This window comes from Triturus cristatus, chromosome 4_2, assembly GCF_964204655.1.
Source record: "Triturus cristatus chromosome 4_2, aTriCri1.1, whole genome shotgun sequence".
NCBI classification, from domain to species: domain Eukaryota; kingdom Metazoa; phylum Chordata; class Amphibia; order Caudata; family Salamandridae; genus Triturus; species Triturus cristatus.
In genome coordinates this window covers 407,112,504-407,125,458 of record NC_140586.1, presented here as the reverse complement: position 1 = coordinate 407,125,458, position 12,955 = coordinate 407,112,504, and the positions used below count along the sequence as shown (strand labels likewise).

The 12,955-nt window shown below is 43.2% G+C and overlaps 1 protein-coding gene across 2 annotated transcripts in view; it reads left to right on the top strand.

Moving 5' to 3' along the window:
• Positions 1–12,955, top strand: part of LOC146833942 (uncharacterized) — a 302,258-nt gene that overhangs the window by 122,423 nt on the left and 166,880 nt on the right. For both annotated transcript variants that reach the window (XM_085600109.1, XM_085600110.1), the window contains exons 2-3: positions 6,568–6,666; positions 11,014–11,121. In XM_085600109.1, coding sequence (XP_085456235.1) covers positions 6,597–6,666; positions 11,014–11,121 — 178 coding nt within the window. In that variant the 5' untranslated portion in view covers positions 6,568–6,596. The remainder of the gene's footprint in view (positions 1–6,567; positions 6,667–11,013; positions 11,122–12,955) is intronic.

Below are 12,955 nucleotides of genomic sequence, written 5' to 3'. Positions count from 1 at the left end.
AGGGGGCACACATATCCACCCATTGCAGCCCGCTCCCCCTCCGAGACACAGGAAGCGGGGGAAAGGGTGGTGCCTGGAATACTATACCGACCATCGGCCAGCACACGACCAGAACAGTCTCGGTCAGCCAGGGCCACTGCCCAGCAGGAGGGACGTCCGCCGCGAACCACCAGGAAAAAAGCAGATGGGCCGCTTACGAGGCAGGACCCCGACCTCAACGGCAGGCGAGTCAGCAGTCAATGTTCATTACCACAATCGGCATCTTCCTCTTCAGGTCGTGCATCCCGCACCTTCCGCAAAGATTTCAAGAAGTCTTCAACTTGCTGAGGGTTCAAGAAGAAGTGTTGCTTCGCTTGATGCGTGACTCGTAGCTTCGCTGGGTACAGCAATGCGTAATCAATTTGGAGAGCCCGGAGCTTCTTCTTGACTTCAACAAATTTGCGCCGCTGTTCTTGAACCACAGGCGTAAAGTCTGGAAAGATAGTAAAGCTGACCCCATCACAAGACAAATTTTGGTTCAGACGTGCAGCCCGCAGCACAGCGTCACGGTCCCGGTAATTCAGGAGACGCGCGATGATGGGCCTAGGCGGAGCGCCAGGACGGGGCCGCGGTCCGAGGGAGCGGTGTGCCCTCTCCACGATGAACTGTTTAGAGAGGGCCTCCGCGCCATCAGCGGCCAGGAGAATCCTCTCCACGTAGTCCTCCATGCGCCCCATGTTGGTGGACTCCGGCACACCTACCACGCGTATATTATTACGTCGGCTGCGGGCCTCCAACTCCTCGTTTTTAGCGGCGATGACCCTCAGTACATTGTCCATTTTTGTAAGCTTCGTAGAGTGGGCTGCTGTGGTATCATCATTATCCGATATTCGGCGCTCTACCTCAGTGATGCGTTCTTCGTGGGCATCTATTTTCTGGGCGAACGCATCCACTCGCGAGGAAAGGCGGTCCACCTTATCCACAACAGTGGCAAAGCCCTGCCTCATCTCCCGCATCATCTGCTGGAGATCCGGCGTCGCAGCGGCCCCGTCCCCGTCCGCCACCGGAGGGCCCTGTCCGTCTCCAGCATCCGGCGCACTCCGCAGCCCCGCTTTAACAGCCGGGGCCGCAAAGGAGAGTTTAGACTGTTTGTGGTCGTGCTTGCCCATCGTGGGCCCGGCGAAGGGAGACGTCAGGCCAAGCGACAGGATCCACGGTGTCAGCCCGCACCGCCACCCGGACCCCTCCAGGCAACTCGTCCCACCAGAAGAGCGACACACAAACAGTGGATGGGCCACGTGGCGACAACGCGGCAGGGGTCCGCAGGATTGTTGAGGCCGCACTCACAGTGGGCGTCGCATGTGTCGCATCTGGGTCCAAGCAGTCAGATCACGACTCCGGTCGCCAGTGCCCCCGGGGCGTCCAAGCAGCAAGTAATGTCGAGGCCGCGCCACCGGCACCAGATCCTCACGAGAAGCGGGGGTAAGCGCAGCAGGAGCGCCGCTCCATCGCCGGGGCCCCAGGGCGCCGATCAGGAGTGCAAAGGGCGGGACACCAGGCACCAGAAAGCAGCCTCGGGCGCTGCACAGAGAGGGGGGGGGCCACCACAGCACCCCCGTCGGTCCAGGGCGCCCCAGAGGCGCGAGGGGGGGGCCCAGAACGTCCCCTGCACCAAGGGACCTCACCGTCCCCCCAGTCTTCGTCCGCTCCGGCAGGTCAGGCGTCCCAGCTCCTCCAGCCCCGCAGAGGTGAGTGCATGCGGGGGGGGAGGGGAGGGCCGCCACAGGCAAGAAGACAGTCCCACGCCACTCCGGTCCCCTCCGGTACCCGCCGCCCAGTCGATGCTCCGGTTCGAGCCCCGGGAAGGCGCCGCCTCATCAGTCTGCTCCGCCGGGCCCACCGGCCTCGTGGACTGCACCGGAGTCGCGTAGACGCAGTGTCCGGCAGATCGCTCCACCCCGCAGCAGCCAGGGGCACGGTCAGGACCGCGGCGCCTCTATCTCCGTCACCGGAGGTCGGACAGCCCCCAAACTTGGACCGGAGCCGCGCGGGGACATCAGCTACAATCACATCCAGTCGTGGCACAGCCAGCAGTCCGATAACCAGGATAACTTCAGGATCTTGCCTCCAGGCAGCAGGAGCCTCACGCTAGTGCGGCCATACTGCGTGCGCGCCCTCTAGCGCCCCCACGACCCCACTGCATCTTTTGGGGTGTAAAATGTGAAAAGGTCGAACAGAGATATATTTGTTTAATTGTTTTTATTTCTTAAAGAAAAAGTAATATATCTATGACAACTTATTTTCACATTTTCACCCCCAAAATGTTATAATAAGAACTAGGTAAAATATAAGTCACAGTCAAGCAGTTCAATAAAACTTTACTAACTATATTGTAAGTCATTATTCAAATATGGATTTGATTAACATTATTGATCATTTTTGGAGAAAGATGACAGATCTGCTTTAAGTGTAGGATGTTATACATAGGGCGGGTTTTGTGTGTGGATAGGGAGGTTTGGCTGCCTGTCTGGGTTGGCTGTGGAGGTAGAAGACCAGGCCCTGTGGCCAATTCCCGTCATGATGTGTGCAGCATGTGGTTGGCTTTATATATGGTAAGAAAATATTACTTACATTTTTTTTTAAACTAGAAATTAACTGAAAAGGCCAAAGGACACAGTAGCATTATCGTTAGGTGAAATGTTCAGTGACAACGTAACATTTTAAACTACAGAAACCACAGATTTTCATTAGTTATAGGTATCTAAAGTAACTAGAACTCTTGCCCTAGGTAACTATAACTTGCGTTCTCTCAGTGCTAATTTTCACCCAATTATATCACTCATGACATTTTCTGTGACATCATTGATACTATCACTTCAATATTTGCAACAAAATTAGGAAACTATGCATGGCGGGGTGTGAGCTTTAGTTACATAAGATAACTATAACTGGTAAATTTCTATGGTTTGTAGAGTTTTAAATGTTACATTGTAACTGAACATTTCACCTAACTATAACCTCACTTTAACCTTTAGTTTTTCAGTGAATTACAAAGATGCAGGGTGATCCATCAGGCGGGGACCAAGAAAAAAGGGGGGCATAACATTTTAATCCCAATTAATTTTCTATTTAGAAATTGAACAGCTATACCATGAATATATCTGAACAGAATTACAGCAAATTTGGAAGAAAGCTAGATCTTAGTCCAGAAAGTGTGCTTTCTGTGATTCGACATGAATGTGTTCAGTAATTTTTGAGAAATTAAGGTTCAAATACTTTGCATATCTGGACAGTTGGTTCAAGGGGACGCTCGCAAGTGCCCCCGATCAAACAACTTAAAAGATAGAGTAATCAGATTGGTTGAGGGGCTCTTTTCCCATTCGGCCAGCTAGCTGCCATGGGAGTCCTAAAATGTTAAAAAGAAGAATATAAGCAGGCAGGGTAGAGATATCCTGCTTCCCTATCCTATGTGGGGGGAGAGTTTAAAAAGCATGTTTTTTTTGCTGTGATCTGGCAGTTCTCCTCCAGAAACACAGTAAAATAAATACAAACATGGCTTTTTTTTTTGTTTTCACATAAATGACCCCCAGAGTAGGCCAGGGTCTAGGGGAAAATGTTTTGCTGTTTTTGTACTGATGGGGAGGTAGCATGCTTACCCTCCCCCTCAGCTGATTTCCCCCATGGGCCAATTTACTAAAAACGGGAAAGGGGCATGCAGCCCCCTCCTCAGGTCATTTTCAGGCCCCTCGGAGCCAATCCACCTGGAACCCCCAATCACACCTAAAGATGTGAGTACCCCGGGTGGGCATCAAGCCACCCAAAAAATAAACTAAAAAAATAACAAAAGAATAATAAATGAGTGGCAGAAGCTGTTCATGCATTATTTACTGCTCTGGCATGGAGTGCCACATAATGGCCTGTGAGAACTTTTTATATGCATTGTTCATATCCTGGTGGTGCCCCTAAAAGGTGCAGCACCAAGCCTTTATTTGTTTTGTGGGGGGATGCAGGGTATGCAGCAGCCCTCCAATAACATTAAAGAAACATAAGTCTCATGGGTCAATAAATCCATGACCCTAAGAGAGCTTACCATATTTTGTTAAAACACTACAAGGTGGAGCTCCATACTCTTAAACCTGGGCTTAGTTTGCATAGTTGCGCTACGCATAGCTATGCTAAGTGCACTTTGCACTACGTGCGCTACGTGTAGCTACGCGAAATGCGTAGTGCGGTAGGGAAATGCTGTTCGCAATGATTGCACAGTGCCTGATGCTTGTCCGCACTGTGCAATCATTGCAAACAGAATTGTATAAAAAAACAATAGCAAGCTTCTATAAACCATATTAAATAATCTAGGTGCAATAAGGCAGTAACCACACTCTATAGCATCCAAAAAATAAAAATAAACACATAATTTTGGAAAAATATATTTTCAATTTATTTTTCATCTATATAAACAGCTTTGTTTATTCATTCATTCATTCCCTGCATATAGCAAGCATATTTGTTTGGTAGGAGTCCCCTTTTTTCAAATATCATTGCGAACAGCATCATGCACAGTGCAAGTGGTTGTTTTCTGCCACTCAAGTAGATTTGCACTCGAGCGGCAGCTTTCTCAACGCGGACTAGTAGTTTCTCATCGCGAGGGGTCGCCAACATATGCGACCATTCGCAATGAGAAACCTGACCTACCCACGTTGAGAATTTCGCCGGGAGGTTTTTTTTCCACGCTCGCGATCGGCAACTTGATGTTGCCGATCGCGAACGAGATCGAGGATTTTGCTCGCTCGTGGTCACCAGCTTGACGTTGAGGACCGCGAGCGAGCAAAAATTGCCCGCTACGCTACACATTTTTGCATTGTGCTATGTGCGATTCACGCAGTGCGTAGTTGCACAAACTACACACACTCCGCGAGCGTAGCGTAGTTCTCCGCCCAGGCCTAGTCTTTAGCTGAAGTGCAGACACATCTTGCAGTTGTTTCTATGACTGCATTTTGTGGCCTGAAAAATGATTAAAAAAAGACTCAAAGACATGAAAAACCCATGACAATCATTTTTTGGAAACATTGGAATGTGTGAATTAAAGAAATATACATTTGATTATATCTAGTGTTGATTTTGTGACAAAGGCAATAGGTCTGTGTTGCAGCCTGTTTGCAGTTTTAAACTGACATTTTGAACTGGCAAAATTAACCTTTTCCTGCGCCTAAACATTCCTTTTTAATACATATCCGTCACCCGTGGATAGGCACTAAACAGCCCTTAGGTTACATTAAGAAAGTTGGACATGTGAGTTTAAGTTTTACATGTCCTGGTAGAGAAAATTTCTTAAACTTGTTTTTCACTAATGCAAGGCGCACCTCTCTCATAGGTTAACATTTGGCTACCTTAATACATTTAATAAGTGCTAACTTTTGATTGGGGATTGGTATAAATGTCATGTTTACACTCAAATGAATTGTAATTTAAACCCCTTTTTAATGGTAAAGACGGACTTTAAGTCAAACATTAACTATTCCACTGTTAGAGAGTTGGTCGTTTTTTCTCCTAGCTATTTGGTGCCTGCTGTCTGTATCTTGTCACATATCTAGTTGTAGTTGGCCTTTGTGTATTCGTCCCAAACAGTATCACAAAATGAGACTGGGTGTTGGCAGAAAGGGCAATCCTGAAATAATGAGGAGGGGGGAGCTGTCATCTACAACACTTTCACTTCAATAGGGGCTGCTTCCTGCATTCACAAAGAAATTTGCCATAGCCTTTTGTCTCCCCAGACATCTCGAGCTGGGGGAAGGTAGGAACTTCTGGAAACAGATATGGAGGAAGTATATACGGTTCTCCCACTTCAAAGATGGGACCAGGTATAAATATTGGACCACGAGACCAACTCTTCAGTACACTCCTGGACCTGTGGAAGAATACAGATGAAGGATGGTCCTGCTGACAGAGGTCGGCTCTCCTGCTTGAAACCTTTATCCCAGACAGAGTGATTCCAAGGCTCAGGTTGCTGACTTCCTGTTCTGAGCTACAGGGACAAAACAAGCTCCATAGGCCTCCTTGTAACTGCCCAGCTGACCTGGTGCCCTGAACCTGTGACTGGACCTGCCTGAGCTATGCTGGCCTCTGCTGGAATATGTTTCTGAATCCCAATTTGTGTCTCCTCAGGTCCTAGGTCCTAGGTACTTGACTAGCATCAGATTAGCTCCATCAGTAAGCAAAGGGAGAAATCACTATCTCACACTCACTAAGTCTTAGTGCAACAAATACTGACAAAGCCAGCAGGGTTTGCTATTACATGATCATAAATTCACAAGTCATACAGGGACATATGGAAGTAGAGAAGACAGTCTTATATTCAGTGCCCACAGAGAGCTACATGCATCTTGCAACATATAATACTTAAAAAATAAAATACATTGTATTTTTTTAAGACTTGGAAAAATGAGGACTTCTGTTTGTAAAATAAAAGGAGGCTTGTGTACATATTTTTACTTTGCTTATTAGGAGGTCATAAACTGGCATAATCCTCTGCAATATAGAATTTCTTGTGTGTCTAAAACTATTCCCAATACTTACAATTTTTCTTTTCAGGAACAGAAGAGAAAATCTACACAGACATAATGGGAACTTGTTCGGGGCTATTAATGCTGCTCGTCTGCTTTATGAATGTAAAGGCAGCGCACAGTGAAGGTAAGATTATATTGACTTACAGTTGTGAGTGTTGTTTACAATATCTCCAGCAGGTGGCATTGAGCAGTGCGCACTCCTGAGACAAAACAGAGCAGTTCAGCCAAGCTGTTCCTTTCCAGTAATACCAGTTTAAAGTGATACCATGGGATAAACAAAAATAGGTCCCACCACACTCCCTAGATACTGTTGGTTGTAAATAATACCTGAAACTACCTTCACCAGTAAAACCTCCTTATATCTACTACAGACCTAGGATGACAAAATGTGAAACCACCACCATCTTTACCACTTTTCACTAGGCAATCAGAGGGGTAAAAAATAGGCAATTGACATAGAAGTTTGCCAAAGTGATTCAAAGGGTCCTAAACAAAATACCTTCATATTTAAATGAGAGTGAACATGCGAGAATGTTTTGAAAGATGTATACAACTCTTGGAAACAGTTTGTCTTGATAAATAATAATGAGCAACTTATGGCTGATAAGAAAATAAAACTTAGAAAAGTGAAATGATTTCAATTCAATTCAATCAAGCTTCATTCGGTATATAATATATAACCATAAAAGCATTCTCATAATAAAAATAGCTTCATTATTAAACACTGTAAATCTTTAAAAAACAATGCAAAACATATGAACACTCCGTCTATACAGTATACTTGTAAACACATCATTATTATTCACAGTAAATATATAATCAATAATAAATAGACAAATCAATTCCTAAAAATTCTCAGACTAAAAGAGTATAAAAACACATCTCTACCTTAGAAAAGCAGATATTATGAAACTTAAGCTCACATTCACAATTGCAAAGAATAATTTTTGATAGTACTTCATCTCGATTAATAGTCGCCACAGTCATGTAAGCAGGTCACTAGAGGAGGTAAAGTGCGTGTGGAAAGTGCAGTGGCTAATTTTTATCAAAATATTTGAAGCCTAAACAGGTAGGAAAAAACCTACCTGTTTCACATGTTAGGGCATCTAGATAGGAATTGGCCTTTCTTCTCCTAATTGACATTTGTATAAAGGCTATAACTGCATTGCAGACTTTATCGTTTTCGAAACTACAGATATAGTTAACAGCAAGTTTATAAAAATACAAACTGTTGGTTAAAAATAAAGGTCTTAAAACTGATTTCCTAATATCCCGATAAAAGCCACAACAAAGCATTAGGTGCAATGTGGTCTGTGGGGTTCTTCCTTCGCAGGGGCAGTTTGGAAGGTTATGGTTCTACTTTCCAATTCTAGGATATGCAATCTGATAATGTAAGGTGCCCAGAGTCAACCTTGATAGATAAAATCTTTGTTGCAAATTTCATACAGAGGTGAGACACGGTTGGATACCGATCAAGAGCGGACCTTCGCAATATGATCTAGCGCACGGACATCAATCTACTCCTGCATTTTGAAACAGTTCCCTAGAATTTATTAGCCTCATCTTTAAATCCCCTTTACTGTAATCCTGGATGGACTCTGGTTAATTAAAATCGATGTCCACCTCACATTCTTTTAAAAGGTTGGAAATATACTTTAACCAGGGAATTGTTTCACTATGATCGAGGGATAAACAGCCCCTAATTATTTCCTTAGTCAACTTGGTCTCATTTTTTCCAAATCCCATGCCAGAGCGTGAGGGCTGCCGTGGTAATTGAATCGCTAATGTAGGGTACACATAACTCCTTTTTAAAAATGTGTTTTCCTGAATTTGCAACATGGTGGTTTTTGCTCTCCCTTATACTACTGCTCCATAGCACGTGCCTGTAATGCATTTACTCCTATATAGTGTAAGGATTTCTATTACTGGCTTATTGACTATTTTTGTAGCAAATCTAAAAATACCCTCACTCACTCGTAAATATTTTAACTTACATAGATCAATGTGGCGCCCCAAGTACCATTCTCATTAAAAAGAATACCTAAATAAGAGAAGGATGTTATTCTTTCAATTTGGGTACCTTCCACATGATGTTGCCTACTTTTTAGTCTGCTTTTCCCACAGGTCATGACGAAGGTTTTACCAAGATTCATTTTTAAGTCTTTTACAGTCATCAATTGTGTGACATTTTCCATTAAACACTGGAGCCCATTTGCAGTCCTTGATAACAGTACTGAATCATCTGCAGATAAGAGTACTGGAGTTACACGTGTACCAACTCTAGGGGCGTTAGCACTTAAATTCTGCAGAAATAAATCAACGTTGCTAATATAAAGGGAAAATAAAAGCGGCGTAAGGGCACAACCTTGTGGAATCCCACATGTAACTCTAAAATCAGAAGTACATTCGCTTTTTGGGCCGTAACGAACTCTTGAAGTTACAAAGGAATATATTTTTGATAAAAAGATTATAATGTCATGTGGTGCACCCATCCCTTATAACGTTTGCCATAATTTAGCATAGTTAACTAGATCGAAAGCACTAGTAAGGTCAACGAAGAAGAGGTGTAGGTGAAAATCTTTTGGCAAGTGTGTATTTCCCTATCAATAACTCGAGGTTTACACATTGCTCCACCGTCCCCATACCCCTTCTAAATCCATACTGGACATCAGTTAAGATGTTATTCTCATTTGCCCAGATTTCCCATCTTTCTAGCATGATTCTGCCCAGCTTAGATGTTGAATCCAGAAGGGATATGGGTTGGTAGCACTTTGCTTCCCTCTGTCACCTTTTTCAAAAATAGGGACAATAATTCTTCCCACCCAGGTTACATGTAACACACCTCCTATTGTAGTATTAAAAACACTTAATAATAACGGTGACCAAAATTCTATGTTAGATTTAAAAATATCAGTAGGTACCCCTTCTGGACCCGCAGCTTTGTCATTTGCACTTTTGATTAAGGTGGTTTGAATTTCATCTAAAGTACCGAGTGCTGTCTTTACAGTATCAACTAAGATGAAATTGCTATTACCATCTCTCACCAGGGTCTCGTCTTTAGCATTAAAAATGATCTCAAAATGCATCAACCATTCATCAGGAGTTACTTACGTTTCTATCTTTGCCGCTGATATATCCTTGAAAAAAGAATGATCTATTGTTTTCCAGAACAGAATTGAGTCACATGTCTCAGCTGCTTGAATAGTTTTTTCCGCGCCCTCTTGGTGTTTCTATTTTCCTTGTTTTTAACATTTGTTTATATATTTCCGTAATGTGCGGATCCCCTGTCTATCTCTAGGTCTTACTTCTAGCGCTTTCTTTAATTCATTATTTAATTTTGCGCACTGCTGGTCAAACCATCTGGGATCAGGATCGCTATTTTCTTTGGTTTTGATTTTCAGGTCTCCAGAGATAGCAGCTGTAATATTGTAAAATGCACTTACAATATTTATGTTTGGGGAAGATCAGTCCAGGCAGATATTTATATATTCTTGATTTTTTTTAAATCATATTTCCCATGAATATAATGGAGTTAACACCTGACCATTTAATAGAAATTTTTCTCCTTGTGTTTTAATATCAACAGCAGTTACTCTCACATTTACTTGTTGGGGCAAACTTAATTTCAATATTAAGAATAATGGGTGGTGGTCACTAAATGGACTTGCCTGAATATAAACATTTTAGACCAATCCCTTACAATTCCCTGATACTAGGGCATGATCGATATTTGACGAGGACCTTGCTCCTTCATACGTTTGGATGATGCTTTCTCCCTCATGTTCGCCTAATTCCACAATTTGTAAGTTATATTTATATATAACAGCATTAATTGCTTCTCCATATGGATTATGCGGGAAATGATGGCTTGGCTCCCAATATTCATCGCTGTGGCCGCATTGTTCCCCAAATGGGATTTTTCACTTTTCACAATTAAAATCACCTGCCCACATTAACAAATAATCTCCCCCCAACCCTTTTAGAAAATCGTTTAGCTCTTCATCAACCTTAACTTAGCCTTCAACCTACTTGTCAGGATAGCCTCCTGGACATTTCTTGTTGTGCCCACTCTCGTAGTTCCTTGAGGTCGACCTAAGTTTCATTTAGATAGGCGATCTCTGCCGTCTAGAACACTTTTTTGAGGGGACCAGTAATATCCAGGAGGTGGTCCTGACAAGTAGGTTGAAGGCTAAGTTAAGGTTTGGCATATAATCAATATTTACTGACGAAATTGGAAAAAGGGCACAGTCAAGTCTAAGCATTGTAGAGGTTATGTATCAACCTATATATTTCATGTATATAAATGCTAATTAGCAAGCATAATCTTAGCCTCCGTGTCTTTAATAAAAAACAGATTTTATGCCAATCAGGCTGTGGATAATCCACCTTTTCTCTCCGGTCACTCACCATCTCTCTTGCATGCAGGTATTAGTCAATGAAAATGAGACATTTTTACATCTTCTTTCACTAGATGAATTGGATGCTCTGTATGGTTCTGATTATGACCTTAAGTGGAATGATAAGGGTACCGGTTCGAAAACAGATGTCTCAATTTGGGTTGCAACACTCAAGGAAGCTGGTAAGAAATTCCTTTTCTATAGTACAGTAAAATTGTGATATATTGTAGACATGTCAAATTGTTTAAACAAGAGTAACGGTGAAAGACTAACTGTGTCCGTGCGCCTTTTTATTTCTTTTACTCTTCAGTAGATGGGCTATCCAAGGTTCACCCATGCATGCTGAAACAATTAATAAATGGATCACAATCACTATCAAAGTAAATATGTCCCTCTTAAACGGCATGCATATTAATGTATCTGATCAAGATGAATCGTATACATCCAATATCTAAAAGCTACATAATTTCTCCTAATCAGCCTGTTCTACCACCTTGCCTTCAACCTGCCATGCAAACATTTACCATGACTACCTTCACAGAGTGTTCAGCTTTTCCAATTGTTGGTCCTGGCCGTCTCTGCAGGGTCACCCCCAAACATTTTCCTTTTCACTCTTCACTTTTTGTTGAATTCATTCTTGTTGTCCTTAAGACTCTGTACAGTTTACTTCTGCTAACTAGTGCTAAGGTACTTGTGCTCTCTCTCCAAAACATGGTTATATTGACTGTACCCAACTGGCATATTTAATGTATTTGTAAGTCCCTTGTAGAGTAATAAAATATATTCCAGGGCCTTTAAATTAAATGCTACTAGTGGGCCTGTAGTGCTTATTGTGCCACCTATATAAGTAGCACCTTAGAACATGTCCCAGGCCTGCCCTTGCAGCCTGAATGTAGTTTTAAACTACTGTATTGACTTCGTATTAAAACCTCTTTGCCAAGCCTTAAACTTCCATTTGATCACATATAAGTCACCCCTAAGGTAGGCCTTAGGTAGCTCATAGGCCAGGGTGTTGTGCAATTAAAAGGTTGGACATACACTTTTAATTTTTTACATGTCCTGGTAGTGAAAAACTCGTAAATGCATATTTCACTACTGTGAGGCCTACCCCACCATTGCATAACATTGGGGTTTCTTTTTACATTTAATACGCCGTAATTTCCTTTCGGGAACATGTAGCTATGTCAAGTTTAGTGTCTTTTGAATTGTACTGAAATATACCATTTAATTATAAAGTTGTTTTTTTATTACAATTTTAAAAATTCCACTTATAGAGAGTTGCCGTTTTTCTACCCTTAGCCCTTTTGTGCCTGCTGCCTGGCCTGGGTGTACATGACTGGGCGTAACTGACAGACTTTGTGAATTGCTCCCAGACAGTCACACAATGCAGGGATTATGTGTACCTGGATTTGCGATCTGCTGACAGGATGGTGGGAGGTGAGCACAGCCCCACTTGCAACTAAATAGCCTGTGCTCTGCCTTCACACAAAGGTACTAATGACCTCACATTGTCACTGCAGCCAGCTTGGAGGCAGGGGAGTCATGAAATTCCATGTAATTCAAAGCCACTGTCTAAAAGCTTCTCCCACCTTCCAAACAGAGGGCATCAGGGTATAAAAAGGAGATCTTAGACAACAATTCTTCAGTTCATTACAGGACTTGCAGAAGGACTGTCAGAGGACTGCCTGCTGCTGTCATCTGCTGTGCACTCTGCAAGACTGCTATTGTACCTGGAAGGACTGCCTTGCTGTCTGGAGCCTGTCTTGAACCCTCAGAGGCCAGCCCTTCTGTTGAGCCCTGCATCTTTCCGGAACCTAGGACTCCCAGAGTGACTCTAAGGGTTAGTTTGCTGGCCCTCTGTTCAAAGCCACAGGGACACAAAAGACTCCCACCATCTTGAACCCATACCTGGACCCAACATGAATGAGTTTTGAACCCCCAAGTGGTGTCCCACAAGTCCTGGGCCCTTGGTTGTGGTGCTAAAGGTGCCCAGATGGCCAAATCCCAAAAGTGAGG